The 17,600-nt window shown below is 44.0% G+C and overlaps 1 protein-coding gene across 5 annotated transcripts in view; it reads right to left on the bottom strand.

Annotated features, from left to right (window-relative positions):
* The window catches only part of rapgef4a (Rap guanine nucleotide exchange factor 4a), a 48,286-nt gene that overhangs the window by 19,894 nt on the left and 10,792 nt on the right, over positions 1 to 17,600 (bottom strand). For 3 of the 5 annotated variants that reach the window (XM_036545012.1, XM_036545013.1, XM_036545015.1), the window contains 2 exons: positions 5,345 to 5,417; positions 3,854 to 3,909 (listed from right to left, as the gene is read on the bottom strand). In XM_036545012.1, the coding sequence (XP_036400905.1) occupies positions 3,854 to 3,909; positions 5,345 to 5,417 (129 nt within the window). Of the gene's footprint in view, positions 1 to 3,853; positions 3,910 to 5,344; positions 5,418 to 11,658; positions 11,688 to 15,326; positions 15,377 to 17,600 lie in introns of those variants that run through there. The other 2 variants (XM_036545014.1, XM_036545016.1) reach the window with 2 other exon arrangements.

Raw genomic sequence — 17,600 nt, 5'->3', positions numbered from 1 at the left:
AGGCAGGAATGATCACCGTGCCCATGTATGTCGGACATACGATTTCCGATTACATAGAACAGACAACACTGTGCAGCCTTTTGCACTGGGGTTTTAACGGTCGCAGATCTCGGTCTGTGAAGCGAGTCTTTACAATGTACGACATGGTTCTGTTTTCAGGGGAAAGTCACCGTATGCATTATAGTCAGCTTATTCACTTGTGACTTGTAAAAGTGGCAGCCTTGTTCAGCAAATAACTTCTGCACTTAATGTTTCCCAATGTGACATGAAAGAAGTACTGTATGAACACAAAATATTAAAACATAGTGCCTCCCTTCCTTATTTTCGTTTCCATGACACTGTGTGAGCAGCACCACCCTGCCGTTTCTTAATACGACACTTTGCTGTAATATTGAACGTTATGTTCCCTATTGTTAAAATCACTCACACTGTGCTAATAACTAGTTGAAATTCTCACTCTGTCCCTATAACTAAAATGGAGAAAGTAATTTCCAAGGACTAATCAGACTATAATAATTGTATTTTTCTCATTACCCTTCCAAATTCGCTTGAGCTATGTACTTCAGCAGTCTGTCCTCACTCTCCTGTTCTTATGAGAGCTTCGTTCAAGAACTGCTGTCCCAACTTGCTCTCGTTTATGAATATTAATGAGAGTAGGGGTTGGATTGTGTCACCTACATCTCACAGCTGATTAGAAACGTCTTCTAGACAGTGACGAGCTTACAAATTAAGCAAGAATTGAATTAAACCAGCTCCTTGTCTGACAGCTACCATGCCTTTACCATGGATTCCAACTTGGTGCCATTCTTGCAATCTTGTAAACAGGACTGAAGAACATGCATTACTGATTGACAATTTTTCCAGCTGGATCAACTGATAAATGTCTTTGTGAAGGCACACCAGCACTGAACTTTGTGGTGTGGATCTTGCAGCCATCACGGCAACTTTGTACAATGCTTAAAAAGATTTTGCATCCCGTAAAGTCAAACATTGTCTTCTCTGCAGCTGGTTTCATTTTGATTCTGGTCATTCAGTGCTGCCACACTGTAAGAGCTCAGACAACTGGTCATCATAACAGGCCATGAGTATTCCAGTTTTTCCACCCACAGCAACTGATAATTCCTGCAAATCTGTCTAGCTTTTAAAGCTATTTATCATTTTTACATTAAACGATTCTATAAACTGTTTTATGAAAACTGTATACATTTTTAATGAATGTAACATTTATGGCAACATTATCAATGCCAGAAAGATGGAACCCCAATTAACATCCTAGCTGACTGAACTTGCTCATAAAATAATCAATTTTAAAACCTGTGAACTAGGTTACATTCAGTAGATTAACTGCTCAGCTTGGCTTTGTCTCACACATTTTGATTGGTATCAGGATCAGATGTGGAAAACAGTCAGTCACTAGAGGAGATGCTGATCTTCCCAGCGAGATCGTATAGAAGCCTCCAACCACCACATCTGTCTCAGTCACCCAGGAACCACGCAATCATTGCCCGCCAACGGCTCATCTCGGCACACTGAGGGACATCTGGGTTGGCCAAAATCCTCATCTACCTTACACCTGGAGATTTTCAGGGCAGAAGCCCCTGTGCACCCCCCCCCCCCCCAAAAAAAAGGGGCGGCTTGAGATCACTGAAAGGCATGCACTTCCAGGTCAACAGCACTGCTGTAAACCGCAACTACATCATCTAACACCGTGCCTCTGAGTCTCTGTGCTGCGGAGGTACCACAGTCACAATGAATGAATTCATCGGTTTATTAACACAGATCAATTTACCAATCAGCTTCTTTCAAAATGTAAATCCTTCAGTTTTGCAGAAAATTGAATATTTAGTGCCCTGAAAGTAGTGAAAAAAAAATCAATGACTGAATGAATTATTGACCACAGCCATGGAGACTACATGAAATCAGATTCCACTGGACCAAAAAATAATTACTTATTAAAAGGAAAAAAACACATATAAAAATCTTAAAAGGTCTGGATGAAAGAGGTAGAAAAATCCTATCATTACTGATGCCTAATTTCCATTCCATGACAGTCTCCAGGCTTTTAACTGTGTTCCAGCATCAGTATAATAGACTACCTGCTGCTACTCTGAACATGTCTGATCTTCAGATAAAGGCTCTTTTCAGGACACGTAAGTCTTTGAAACTGTTTTGGATGTAATTTTCTTCAGATCACACGCTTGGATCATGATGTAATGATGGTAATGAAGAACGCAAAATGATTATGATTATTACATGCAAATGCTGAACGCTGCAGGGTGCCAAACACCAGACAGGGAAAGTCCATGTTCTCAGTTCAGCCTCCGTTCAGATGACTGCCGGTTACAAAGCGGCAGTCAAAACCCACTCCTTTTCTTCAGCCCTGACCAGTTTATTGCCCCCCTGAAAATAATGCCTCAACAAAGCAAACAGTTTATTGAAGAGAAATAAATGTTGTTATTTTTCTTAGCAAAAACACACTGAACACTCAGCAGTGGAGCCCTCCTCTTTGCTTTACAAAGATGGCTCCTCCTCTTCCCTCGTCTGAGTATTGACATCGCTCCCAGAATCCCACAGCCTCGATCAGTAAATGCCAATCAATGACGCTCACTTAACTGCGCTGTTAATAATTTATCACCCCCCGCCTGGCCCATTCCATAACATAATGGCTGGAAATGCGTTTTCAAATACCTATAAAGCAACCCCCGCCGCTCCTTAGGGTTTTTAAGTGGTTGATACTGATCTGTGGACTCAATCAACATTTGACAAACTGCTTTGACTTACAAATACAAATAAAGGCTCCTGTTTTCTTCTTAAGCATTCTTCGTTTGTCTGTTACAAAATGCAATTTCATTTGATTGATGGACCTGCCAAATTGCCCGCATTTCTTTAATTGTGAGTGAAAGTTAAGGGCAAACATTGGCTGTGCTCAGGACTGGGCGCTGTGTGAGACTGGGTGGCCAATGGACATGAGAGAAAAAGGATTAAGACAAGACTGGAGAGACAAATTGACAAGAAAAGATGAACGTGCGAGCATTCAGAATGACAGCGCAAACACCATGCAAACATTTGGCAATAAATCTCAGAGAGAACAAACTCAGTCCCTAAGGTCACAAAAATATCACTCCGGCCATAAATTATGCTATTGTTGCAGTTATTTTTGAAACAATAACAATGTGCTTTGGCTAGACCTTCGCTTATTCCAAAAATCTCCTCCAAAACAAGACACAAATCACAATATTATCAAAACAAAAGAGGGACGCTCAGAAACAGCACTTTTTATCTGTCCAAAGGTTAGGAAACGACCACAGGGTAAGGTGGGACAGGAAGCGCTAAAAACGTCCCGACAAACCGGATGCAGAGTCACCACCACCCCCCACCCCCACACACCACGCACCCCCGCCACCTTATTTATATTTAGCCTGACGCTAAACAAACCGCACATTCCTCGCTCACTTTGTGTTTTTAAGGAGGCCGGTGACCGGCGGGATGTTGGCACATCGGTCCTCGCGTCAGAGACAGACAGATAAGCATCGGCGACATTCCTCCGTGACAACCGGAACTTCGTCACTGGCCGTCACAGCTCAGACTTACACAACCAGAGTAGGGTATTCGTGAAACATGTCACTTCTGATTGGTGCTTTCTTTACTTTCCCACCGTGCCACGCTGCGCTGTTAATGACAGTTAACCTCACTGTGTTTTGCAGTATTTTACAGTAAACTTCACACTATCAGGTTGGGATAGTGCCAGTCTGTCACCAATACATTACCTTGAAACCCAGTTTAAACATGTGCTGTCAGTGAATAGTACAGTTTATAGAAGGGCCTCACTATTCACATAAAGGGGATGGCTTACCTTGTTCAGGTTCTTAGGCAAGGCATTATTGCTCATATTCTCTTTGTCTGGCATTCCTGGGGGAAAGAAATAAAGCCGTTCTCACAATAATCCAGCACCCTTCACAATGTGTGTCTTTCAGTCATCAATGCCAAGATTAAATCAATACATCCGACACAATATCAAGGACATTGCTGTGCCTCTGTAAATCTAAACCAGAACAGAACAAGACACTTGAATACAACTTAAAAAAAAACAACTGATGGAAAAACCTCTTATTTAATGTCACATGCAAATGTAGACACAGCAGCACACAATCATGGCATATTTTTATTTATAAATATTGAGAGAATAAAGACATGAAACCATTAATCAATTTGCCTATTACATGGCACTCAATTTCTTTAAGTGCAATCTGATTCACAGTGGAGGTCTATTACTATAGCATATACAAATTAAGAAGTCACAAGACAATTAAAATAATTAAAGGCTGTTTTGGCACACAGATTGGATTCATGAACAGTTACCACAGTACATCTGTGACTGTAATCCCGCTGTCTGAGCCTATCGCTGTGGTATGGATCAGATTGGCACAGATCTGATAAATGTCTGTATTACCCTTTTACATTTATATTTATTTATTTCTGACATTTTTTTTAACTCTCAATTAGTCCTCAACATTATTGCTGTGCTGTTGTTATAGGACGTATCGCACACTCAAAGTATCTGGAAAAATTACAACATGAATACTGTTCAGGAATGTTGATATTTGCTTAGACTTAGACCAGTGACCTGATTTTCTTAAAAGGTCCCTTGAGAGGGGTTTGTAATGCAGGCTTAATCATGGTTTAGGGACATTTGCTGTGCATCTCCAGACATTTCTTTCAGTTCCCTCATCTGGCATTCAACATATATCCCCCAGACAAAAGAGCACATTTGCAAGCCATTACAGCTGTTCTTTTGCAGTCGTATCCACCACTGGCAGTATAGGTCCATTTTCCTTGCCACTGTCACCATAGGCCTGCTCTTGGCAGTTCAGACCCAGGATCTCTGCTACTTTATGCCAAAATCCCTTAGTGAAACGTCCAATACAAATACAATTGAATTGAATTTAATTGAATTCTAAAGTGGACTACGATAGCACTATGATAACCGGCGAATTAGTACAGGTGAATTGAATCAGGGTTTCATTGGACAGAGACTGGATATAGACTTAAGTCCAGTACTCTGTCAGGGTTTAACTTTCTTTTCCCAGCTCTTATCTGCGTATACAACCTGTATAGGTTTGAACCCATTCAAGAAAAAAAATAAATATCATATCGTCAAAATGCACCTTGAAAAGTGTTTTTTTTAGTTACAGTTTTAAACAATTTTAATAACCTGAAAACATTTAAACTTGAGGTCTTCTCCTTTCACAGTTTATCAATTTCAAGTGAGGAGGTGAGCCGCTGACTCCACTGGGTGGAGCTCGGGTACGGGACTGAAAGCTGGAGGAGGAGAGGCCACACTTACTGTCACTGCCTGGTCCACTTTCCATAACACCATAGGGAGGGGCGAGGAGTCCAGCCATGCACTGACGGTATTTCTGCAGGGACAGAGAGCAAAGGAAAGCCACAGATGAAAGGGAATAACCGCTTTGGAATAACACGCTTGTTTAAAGATTGGTCTTTTAAGAGTGCTTTTTTTTCTGCAGTTGCTGCTTCATACATTCCATATCTGCTCATAATCACCATTTTAATTCCGCTGCCTGTAAAACACATATTCCATCACTCGTTTTGAGGAAGCTCTCTCTCTCTCTCTCTCTCTCTCTCTCTCTCTCCCACCCTCTTTTTTCCATTTCTCTTAATCAACATGACAATTCAGGTTATGCAATTATGCAGCTGAGCCTCGCAGCTGGCCACAAAGAGCGTTCAGCGGCTCTGCAACCTGAACCCTGTTTACGCGAGCCTTCAAACAGCTTCTGTGTGCTCCCCATTCCTCTGCCTGATGCCCACAAATAAAGCTTCCTATTGGCCAGTTTTTTTTTAGTCGTGTTATACAGATCCACGCATCTTAATCTGAGGCTATTTTTAAAAATATATGAGGAAGATGAGGGCTCTCCACACGCCCTTGTGTCTAGCCTTCTTGTCTGGTCTGATGCAAAGCAGGGTGGGGATCCTGTCCCCTGGGATGATGAATCAACTTTCTGCATAAAGTAATATTTGTATAAGCATTTGTGCTGCCAGTGACTGCATCTTGAATTGTCAGAGTCCCAAAGTGTTTGTTTAGACTCCAGGACAGAAAGTAACGATGAGACAGCAAAAGTGAAACTGTGTAACAGGACACAGTTCACTCTGAAAGGACGAAGCGTCTCCACTCTGTGCTCTCTAAAGCTGTGAGGGTATCATACCTGATTACAAACGCAATATACACACGTCCCACTTCCTCAGGTGCTGAACGGAGAGCAGTGCCCGACAGCCAAAAATCCATACATCTACTGTGGTGGTGCACGCCACATCTACTGTGGTGGATATAGATCTTCATCAGGCTAAAGACAAACATCCACCCTGTCTTGACGCAGCTCCACCTCTGATTGAAATGTTGTCACAGCGCGCTGCCACACTGGAATGGTTTTTGGAGCGAAACGGACAGAACCGCAGCATCAGTGCTAACTTCTCCCAATCCAGCGCTGACGCTCAGGCCAAGACCGGTTTGAATTCAGTGCGAGTTTCAATCGCGCCATTTCACCACCAAACTGCTGTCATCTCCATCTCCGAGTCATCTGTCCATCTCAATCTGACAGACAAGCAGAAAAAAACGTCCTCTCTCAGCTATTACATGTGACGTGATGTCAAAGCACTGTAAATACTTGGGGGAGGGGGGCTCCAGATGGAACGCCGACATTTTATGTCTTTCTCTTCCATATGGCTTCAAACCTTTGTCCGTTTACATTTGTGTCAGCGTTGATGTATATACCCCGAACAAGGGGTTGCAATTAGCTCTGCTGCTGCATAACAGCTTGCAAATAAAAGAGTGGATTAGAGCTCCTGCTAGAGGCATTACAGTGATGTAATATTTAGTCCACTGATGTACACAAATGCAAATCTTGCCATTTCTGCCGCTCTAACGTGGGGAACGAGACAAAATGTTCCCTGTGAACTGAACAGTGCATTTGATGTTGATGCAAAAGTTCAATGTTGTAACGGTTATAGTACCGAGAAAATAATGTGTTTCTGATTGTGATTTAAATCAGCATTTTCAGGGTGAGTCAACGATGAATATGAGCTGTTCTTTTATTGCGGTACAAAACTCAGTCATAAACCTTAATGTTTATATTGTCTTCATGACTGCTATAACCGAAGAAGCCCAATATGTCATCTAAAACAACTGTTTAAGAGTACAACCTGTTGAACTGTTCGCAAATGGTGTTGCAAAAAACCATGTGTTTCAGGTGTATTCATCAAATGTCTCTTCCTCAACATACATGACGTCACGGGACAGATCTCAGTGACTTACACATGCAGCATTTCCTTGTGTCATTACATTACATACAACACACATATCTGAGCACTAACCTCAAGGCAATTCATTAGCAGATGGAAATCTGCCATCAAAGATTAAATACAAAATTCAATTCTACGTGTAGCAGTCAGCTAATGAATTTAGCTCCTCTCAAAGGTAAACACTATTTTCCTTCAGTTACAGATGCCAATGAAAGTTTCAGTGTAAAAATAAATGAAAAATGAAAAAGAAGTAATCCATCGTAACAGCATCCAAGTAAAATTTCACAGTTCCATTTTACTGCTTGTCCAAAAATAATCAACGCACATACTCAAAACTATGGCCATGATATTAATCAATAAATGACTCTAAATTTGACAAAGACACATAGAGTATCCACTGCTTAAATAAGGATGCGATTCTAGACCAATATTTTCCAACAGGTCTACAGTATCATGCAGCAACACTAAATTCTAATTATGATTGATCAGAAAAACACATTTTTGCAATCAAAACTTGGCTTCTAGCCAGCGGGGCTGCTTCAGCAAATGCATGATATTAAGTATTATTTGATTAATTATTAAATGTGTGTATTAATTACATTCATTTTGGTGAGGCTCAGGTTTGTAGGTAATCCTGTGAATTGCAGACACTTTGATACACAGCGAGACCTGGGTTATTTTAAATGGCAGAACCCAGCCCTGTCGGAGGGCTTGTCTAAACCAGGGTTCGAGTAAAGGTGGCCCTCTGTCAGAGGTGGATTAGAGGACAAGTGACAGGTGTGCTCAGTTTCCACAGTGCCATACCCCCTTCGGTTGCCGACCCCGTACTCGCCAAGTTGGAGAATTAGAACTGCATGCTGGGATTAACTGTAAGGAAACAATCTGCCAACGTAAAGACAAATATACTCAATTAAATATGATGTCAGAGGGGGTGGTCCATTCAGAACTGGCATTTTTCAGAACAGCTGTCACACACTGATTGGGCATTGTACACTCAAAACCAGACAGTGAACCAGATAACATCTATGTTTCACGCTCCTTTGCAGAACGTGTGAGGGAAAAAAAGAGACCACTGAAGCCATAATGCCCAAGTTGTGGTTCTACTTCTTTTTTTTCAATTATCTTTCACCTTTTTATGATCATTCTGACCCTTGTCATGTCACCACAGTAATTGGAATCCATTAGAGGAAACCAAACTCTACCACTGGAATTAGCTGTGCACACTGACTACATCCATTAGCACCTTCTCACCAAATTACCACCCATTACCTCAGCCCTCACTAGATTGCACATATCAATTTACTTCACACACTACTGGGAGGGATAATACTGTACTTAAGAATACACAGCGCAATACTTGCTGCTGGTAAACTAGTCCCATTAAACACTAGGAGTGCATAGTGCAACACTTCTGAAATTAGTGCCCCCTTGAATTACTGAAATGTTCAATTTGAATCCCACTCATGTTCCTCCTAAGAGCTGGAAGGTGTTTGCAGGAATTGCTCAGGTGTGTCAGTGGAGCTTCATACGGTGTCCATAATGGAGCCTCTTCTGCAGGTTTCCCAGTAATTTGAGTGCAGGTCAACGTGGCCTGCTTGCCCATTCGGCCTTGCAAAAATGCTAATTTCTCCCATGTAAAAAAACAAGTGCCACTAGATAACAACTAACCCCCCTTTCTACCCTTGAAAGTAATTGTGGAGCTCTGATGTCACAGGATATGACAGGCCGTCAGTGCCCCGTTAAGAACAGGCACACCTAGCACAGCATCATGGGAAATATCTTCATTGTTGTGTCAGCCGGGCTAAACGATACTGTCATTTCCAGAGGGGAGGCCTGTTGCTTGAAATCAGCAATTACCCCCCAAATTAGACTGGCTCTTCAAATAGATGGGAAGATTACCGTCATGAGTCAATGGAAAGATCTGGGTGACATCAAAGACCCCCCAGTCACATCCCAGTTCAGGGTAACATGCACTGTTCTACACTGTATCAGACAGAGGTTCAGCCTTGGCATTCCCCTTCCTTTATGTGGTTTGAGTTAGATCTCACAAACAATGAAGCAGTGGTTGTCTGCCCCTCAGAATTTGCTCAGGTCTTCTGCCATGTTTTTCTGTGTCTGTACTTCCCACAAAGTTCATCCTCTCCCCCTCACTGGTTTAGATGCATACAAGTTTTCGCTTAAGTTTTAGACGGGGACAAGAAAGCTTCACCTGCTCCGACTGGATTTTCACGTTATTTTAGGCAACTTCACTCCCTGGCCCCAAAAACCCGAACAAGCCTAAGGCATTATTTTCACATTAAAAAGATATTTCACTCTTCCATTTTTCAAACCCGAATGTTGTCGCAAAAGCTAGAAATGCATGTTTAAAATCTGACTGAATGCTTTCACATTATTTATTTGCAAACAGCCAGCCAGCCAGGCTGTAACTGTGTGCCAGGCAGGGTTGGAAACCGGCCAGTGGAAAAAGCCTGAGGAGAGACATCCTTCCCCTCCATCACCCACACTTCTCTCGGAGGGCATCCCACAATGCACTTCTAGCTCCAGGAATGGCACAGTTTGGTTTCAGTCCATTACAATTCAGAATTCAGAATGGACAGACGTAATTAATGGGGTTTAAGTTAAATCCTTAAGTTTTTCAGGACGATTTTACTGTGATGCACCAGCCAAACAACCGCTGCGTGTGATGATTTTTGCCTGAAATAAATAATGAAATAACATTTATCGTGGCATTACGCCGGGATAATGAAATCTTTTGCTTGTAATCCCATCATGAAGGCAAGGCTTAGAGGGTTACAATCTGAGCCATTGTTCAGGTCTGTATCCTCTCAGTTAATAAAAGAATCGAAGGCATAAACAGGAAATTAAAATGGCGAGCTTCAAACGCGAAGAAATAGTGCATGACAATTTTGGCTGGGATCAGAATATCTATAAGCAGACGTGCTCATTCCCCTTCAGAAGAGAACATTCTGCAGCCACAACGATGAACAGAAAAACAGGGCAACTTCAACTACTACTGCTAAACCATGACCCAAGACAGCTGTACCCTAACACCTTCTTTAAGACACTTAATACAACCATCAGCTGTAGATATTAACACAGGCTGGTGTTCAATTAAAAAAGTATTTATTCAACAGCATCCGCTCTCCATTGTTAATGTCTCACAGTTAACACGAATTTGTGTCTCTGCAGTGCCACTGAGTTCCTGTCCTGAAACACAAAGGCTATAATCTCTCAGCAGCAGCTAATGAGCCGGCATTTATCCTATGAGGGCAGAGGAGGGTTTGTCAGCACTTTGTTATGACAGATGTGGCCACCGCAACTCCCTCACAAGAACCCCGAAAGACTGAGTCATTTGCCCAGTTCACACTAACACCGAGCGCACGCAGGTACGCCAGCCCCCAGGTGCGAACGCCGCGAGAGAACCATGCGCTTGCAGTGCCTCTGTCGTACTCCAGAGAGTGAAGTGAACTGAATGCTGATGCAAGCTGTCAGCCCCCCTGAGAGAAAAACACTGGCAAGACTTTATCAAACTTTCATAGTAGAAATGTGTTTTTGTAAAACCAGCTTTTCATACCTTCAGCCAAAACAGATCTAGAAAAGAATATCCAATACCTCTTTGAGTGAAGAATGCCTACTGCTTGCAATAACTGCAATGCAGAACATGATTGGACAAACCGTGCCAAAATCCATGCTGGGTAACCATGGGAAACATGAACGTCATTGGTTTTGGCTTATGCTAATTTGAATATGTAACTTAGCTGGGGTCGGGCTTATTGATGGGACCCTGCTGGAGTCAAAACAAGTCCCATGAGAACTTTGCCAGCCTCCTTCAGAGCTAAAAGTCAAACTATACCTACATACTCTACCTGTCTTACTTCTATGGCTGCAGTGTAAACATTCAAAATCATTTAGACATTGCTTTAAATATGACAATACACCACAAACCAAATAAATTGAAAGAGAACATCCATCTTTCTTATTTTTTTACATGCATGAACACATTTTATCCTTTCTGCATCTTAATACATGAATGCACACACATGCGTTGAATAATTCGCCCAGAATTGCATAATGTTGAACATATACTGTACAGGTGGCCCTTAAGTAATTAACCAGGCTAACCCATGCCTCATCCTCCACAACAGCCTTCTGTTCACTGTACAGGAAAAAATAAATCACGAAGACAGCTGAAACATTTAAAAATGCCATGCTAATAAATCACCATTATTATGAAGTTTTTAGAAAAACACAGCCATCACATCAGAGTCAAAATGTGCAGGCAGAATTTTGCAAATGCAATTCGTAGTTTGATATATTATGGGCAAAGTCTGAACAACAACTCACCCAGGAGAGGTATCAGTGCCCCATAAGGACTGACAGTTGATCTAACGTTTCCAGAAATGTGAAATGTGCTCATCCGCTCTGAAGAAACGCGGGACGTGCCTGTATCCTACATAAACTCCCGTCGGTGTCTGCCTTCCCGGTGGCCGATGCCCTGCGCGCACAAACACACACGCGCCTGCCTGTCCTGCCAGCGCGAGCGTCCGATCTCCCGTCCCTCTGTTCAGCGCGCTGCGAGCCGCCCGCGCGAGCCGAACGATGCGCGAGGGGAAAGATGCGCGAGGCGGACGATGCGCGAGGGGAAAGCAGTTGCTAGGCGATTACTGTATTACAATCATCGTGCCCCGCTGAGTGCTCTTCCTCTCCGGCATCGCTACTACGCTACTGGAGCGGAGGAGAGGGAGAGCAGGGGCTCGCGGGGTCCCGGAAGGCAACAGCGGCAAAGAGCGACGTCAATTATTCAGACTCTTAAGTGGTATTTACAATGAACGCAGATGTGCACTTTTGGTGGCCAAGAGCCTGCATAAAAACACATTGCATGTTCTGCACTAGGACAGCCCCTACTGAAGACATCTAGCTGTGTGTGGCACCTAAAGACTTAAACATAGTCAGGAAACTGACCGAGGTAAACTGGCATTTCATTACTTGCAGATCAAGCTCTAGATTCTAATGTCGGTGGCTCTGAAACGGAAATAGTACACTCACGTACATGTCATTTATTTCTGAGACTAAAGATGAGCTCTCCTTCATTTCTGTTATTATTTTAAAAACCAGTGTGCAGAGCAGCAAGCAATTTACAATAAAAAAAGATAAAGCTTTGGCTGTTTCAGCTAAGCCTCAATGACTGTCCACTGAAATGGACCAAAATGAGTGAGACTCTCACAGCACAGCACGTTCCCACATCTATTTCACATCAAACAGCAATTGCTCAAAATCCATCACAGCAGCGATTGCTTTAAAACGAAACAGAGCACCACACGGGGATGGTGTCTCTGATCTACCCACCGATTAAACGGTAAAAGCACAAAGCCATATCCGACAGGTCCTTCTAAAATAATCACGCTGCTATTGTATGACCATCAGGATTGTAACATCCCATAATTGTGTGGGTCGCTTTAGTACAAAAATGTCAATTCAAAACCATAATTCAAGCCTTAGATGGGAAAAATGGTTGTTACAGGTATGATTGTTTGGCGTACAAAATACTTGGCTCACATTCCACCACCGATTAAAACGATGTAGAGAATATGTTAAGCATCTTCCCCTCCTCTCAGGACAACTGCCCTGCTCTTCCTGCCTGCTGTGGGACCGATGACAAACACCAACTGATTGTGCCCACTGGAAGGACAAATCGCCAAGGGGTGAACCAGAATTGCCTGCATTGCGTAACTCTGCACTCCATCGACAGGTCAGCTGTAGATTATCTGAACAGAGCAGACTGCATTAGGGGATTTGGGAGAAGAGACTGAGAACAACCAAGTCATTCCTTCAGACATGAGTGGAGGAGGAGTGGTATTTTCCCTGAGCATAAGATAACCAAAGGCAGACCGTTTCCTTAGGCAGGAGTTAACCCGCATTGAACCCTTCCCTAAGGCATGGGCTATAACCAGGCTTGGTCCTTTCCCTAAGGCATCAGATAACCAAGGGCATGAGTTAACCCGCATTGAACCCCAAGGCGTTAGGCCCTCCCTAAGGCATGGGCTAGCCCAGAGTGGTTCTTTCCCCGAGGCATGTGTAAACCAGGAACGGTCCTCTCTCTGACCGATTGTGAATGGAGGGGGGTGGAAGATTGCGGATACTGCAACGCCTGCTGCTGAAGCATCTCTCGTCTTCTCCACACCGAGCATGACCGTGACCATGGCAACCTGGCCAGGCGCACAAAGCCTGCACAGGAGGTCCTGTCAATCACAGGTGACCCCACACATTCATTTTTCATAGTGGAATTCTCACTTTGGCTGATGATTTCCAAACCCTGGTTCTGTTAAAATGGCTTCACCCAATCAAAGGCTGCATGCACAGGCACAAAGTTTGCAAGGCGAAGCATCCATTAAATTACTACAAATTAAATTATAATAACAGCCTCAGCTCCATACATTCACCCCAGCAGCCCGGGAGAGAGATGACGATGACAATCTGCAAGGAGAAGAAAAAAAAATGACGAGAATGAAGGAGTTTTGTTCCAGCTCTAATACGACACATGCTCAGAGTTATGAATGTACCATTGTGCTGCATGAGGTCTCGTCCCATTCAAGGATTTAACAAGCAGAACACTGCCTTAAATCTTTGTTTAGTATGCAGAGATCAAACCGTCTGCCACATGAAAGGTTTTGAAACCATTATTATTAGAAGTGCTAATTGTGCCTTGTTTCTTTCTCTTACTCCCAGGATGAATGGAGCCCAAAGTTATCTTCTTTCTGGGTCTTCTGAGATCTTATTGACCGCTGTTGAAGACGACAGGAAGACTCCCCCAACACTAATCACCCAGGGTCTCTGTTTCATTGGTTCAGTTTAATTAAATTTAAGGGTATAAAATAACAGAAAGAGGCAAAAACATAAAAAAGAAAATAGATGCAGGTGAAAAGCCTTAACAGGGCTTGTAAGGAACCACGCCAGACAATTAGAACAGATTACATAATCATACAGCCATACAAAAAGGATTGCATAACCGTACTGACATACATAAAATATTGAACAAATTACACGACACAAGGAATAAAGTTCAACGCAAGAAAAAAAATATAGTTGGCTGCTAATGGGAGAAAGAACAGCTCCAAGTGAGGTTCTGGTTCAGAGAAAAGCCTTAGGTCCTCTACACTCCTACGTGTTTATGCTTCTGTCCCAAAACAACAGGTCACTCATACCCGCATTCCACTCAACCATTCATCTGATGATAATCACATCAAATAATAATCCTATCAAATAATAATCAAACAATATAATCATTTTAGTCCTTCCTGGCCAAGTTAACTAGTACCACACTTTTACAAGTTTCAGCCTTTTGTCGAAATAAAAAATCCAATTTTCTTTCTGATAAAAGCGTCCCCTTCGTAAATACTGTACAAGCAGCAATCTGGCTGAAGCCAGCCGCGGGCAGTGAACAGGACTGAAACACACAAATGAGAGATGAATCTCACTGTGCCTCTTTGTGCCAGCTGATGGATTTTGCATTTTAAGTGGCGTGGCCTCATCAGAGGCTTTTCTCTCTCCTGCCCGGTTGTTACCGCAACATTATAAACACCATCAAAGCGTGTGTGTGTGTGTTTGTGTGTGTGTACGTGTGTGTACGTGTGTGTGTGTGCGTACGCACGTGCGTGTCCGCGTGTGCGTGAGATTGGGGATGATGTAATGTGTAGCTTTGATTCTTTATCATTCCATCTGATTGAATGTCCGGCCAGGAAGAGCGGCTTTAAGGTAAGATAAGGACGCACGGAAGCTTCAAAGAGACTCAAACCTTGCCTCTGAGCTGAGGTGAAGCAAACACACCGAAATTGTTCTTTCATGGCACAACTGACGTAATAAAAAACAATTACAGTGACACTAAATGGCATAAAAATTCATATAATCATGTGACCACACATGCTAAATGTGACACGTTATTTAATGTAAATTGCAGCTCCAGTGCTTTTTTCCAAAATCTGAACTGTCCTCCTATAAAAAAACAGTGACACTACCATGGCTCTGTTTTCAGGATCAGTCCTGTGCTTCTCTGTTGTGTGTCTCCTGTTCCTGTAAAGGGACTGCAGTTTGGGTCTGAAAGGGGACACTCACCCCCCCCCCCCCCCACCCTACCCCACCCCCTTCCCCACTCCCCTGAGGGCACACTGCACACTGTGTCTGTGGCACTTCCTGTTATTCCTGCTGACACCGCAAACTGCCCGCCTGATTGGCCAGTGCCTCTGATACACGTTTTGTGCACTCAGCCACCGCTCACCGCCTGAACTCAGAGCCAGCCTCTATTGCTGTCCTGTGGCACACATCCGAACCCCTGCTGAGAGGCAGGGGCGTGTGTGCGCTGCAGGGGAGCGCCCACCGATCCGCCACGCGCCTTAACTAATGCGCGTTTAACTAATGCGTTATGTAAATCTGGCGTGCCCCGGAGGATGCTGGGAAACAAGGCAAATGATGAATCAAACGACTCCTCCGGGCCTATGAGAGAGCTCCCGCCTCGATTCCATGTCCATGCGCAGTGTGTGTGAGTATGCGTGGGGGGGGGGTGCTGTGTCTGCTCCACTGAGCAAACACGCTCATGGCCCCCAGCCCCAGTAACACAGTCCGGGGTCTGCACGGGCGGGGCTCGGCAGCCGCGTCCCCGTCGTCAGAGCTCAGACCAGCAGAGTAAACACGCTGTCAGCTCCATCACGTTTCTGCAGCTCGACCGCTGCGGCTGTCAGATCCGCCGATTTGCTACAGCATCGTCCCCCGCTAGCTGACTTCCCAATAACTGTCCCCGCGACGGTGTCTCCTCCGAGAAGCGAGCGCAAACCTCCCGGCGCCCGAGCGCTGATCAAAAACCCCGTTGCTGAGCAAACACCAGGCTGAGAGCTTTGAAATTACCGCGTGCAAGACTGAGGCATTTCACAGTCTGGGCACCATGAGTGCAGAAAAAAATGAATGGCTGCAGTTGGGGAGAGAACATGTGCACACATGGTATTTAAAACCAGAGTGCCTGATGTGTTTTGAATAACTAACACAGGCCTATGAATAAAGATTCATGCAGATTTGAAGCCCTTCAGTACATCCAGTCAGTGCTTCTGCTCTGGCCACTTTGTGGCAGCTTTGCCCAAGGCTCTCTCCAGGTAAGTCAAAATGTGTGGGAGGCTTAGTGCCTCTTCCTGGGGCTACCTCTGCTCCAGGCAAGGGTTCGAGTCCCAGTCAGACTACACAGGAGACAGGCCGAGTGTCCTCAAGGACTAGAACCCAGTTTTGCCACTTTCAGGCGTCTACCGAGCGCCCTTGACCCGGACAGCTGCAGCTCCCACAGTGCCCCTCCCCATGAAACAATGCTTTTGCCAACTCTGCGAAAACACTTGACCTAAACTTCCTCCTGCTCCGACTCTTTCCGAGCGTGCCCGGTGACGCAGTGACTGCCGCAATCAATTACAGGGCTGTATGCACAAGGGAAAGATTCTTCCACATTTACACTCTCGTCCCCTTAGTTTGGCTGCTAAAGACGAGGGTTCAGAAGGTCAGGCAGAGACACGTCCCCATTTCTGGAGCGTGAAGCAGCCAAAAACATTAACACACCCCCCTGGACATAACAGGACCATTATCTCCATTTGTTTCTGTCACACAGAGAGCCAGGCTGAGATGTAATGAGGTCTTCCTTCTTAAGAATAGCTCAGTTTTGGAACGCAGCCACAACTCTCCAGCAGAGGGAAAAGCGGTCTAAAATCTACTCCTACTCGTCTTCCGGAAGGTCCAATTCAGTTAATACACATCACTTTATGTCCTGCTGTCTCTGAAGCCTATTTATGAGACCTGTGTCATGTCAGCACCACACTCAATGCAAATGTTACTCAGATATTCAGAATTATCAGAATGTTACTGTGATTATCAGCAGGTAAGAGTCCAGCTGGAACCCTGTCCTCTCCACCTGAGTGGGATCTTACGGTTGAAGGATAGCCCAGGTGTGGAGGCTCTCCAGGTAGCAGTGAGCCAACACACCCACTCTCTGAGCTTTTGGTAGCAGTCCCAGACAGAGCTCCTCCATAGCCGTGGGAGAATAAGGGCCCAAAGCTGCAAAGCTTCAGCTGGATTATGTCAAAGAAAGATGCTGTCTGCTCCGTTGCAAAGAGACGTAATCAAAAACAGCTCAATATTTTGAGCATCTTCATTCAATTTTATTTTAAAATAAACTTCAGTTTTATAACAAACCTCCAGAAAGCACTGTAACATGGTGCAAACCAAGCACTGTGGTTTCCCTTGATTTTTGCTAGGGAAACGTC

The sequence above is a fragment of the Megalops cyprinoides genome, chromosome 14 (assembly GCF_013368585.1).
Source record: "Megalops cyprinoides isolate fMegCyp1 chromosome 14, fMegCyp1.pri, whole genome shotgun sequence".
NCBI classification, from domain to species: Eukaryota; Metazoa; Chordata; class Actinopteri; order Elopiformes; family Megalopidae; genus Megalops; species Megalops cyprinoides.
This window is presented reverse-complemented; position numbering and strand designations above follow the sequence as displayed.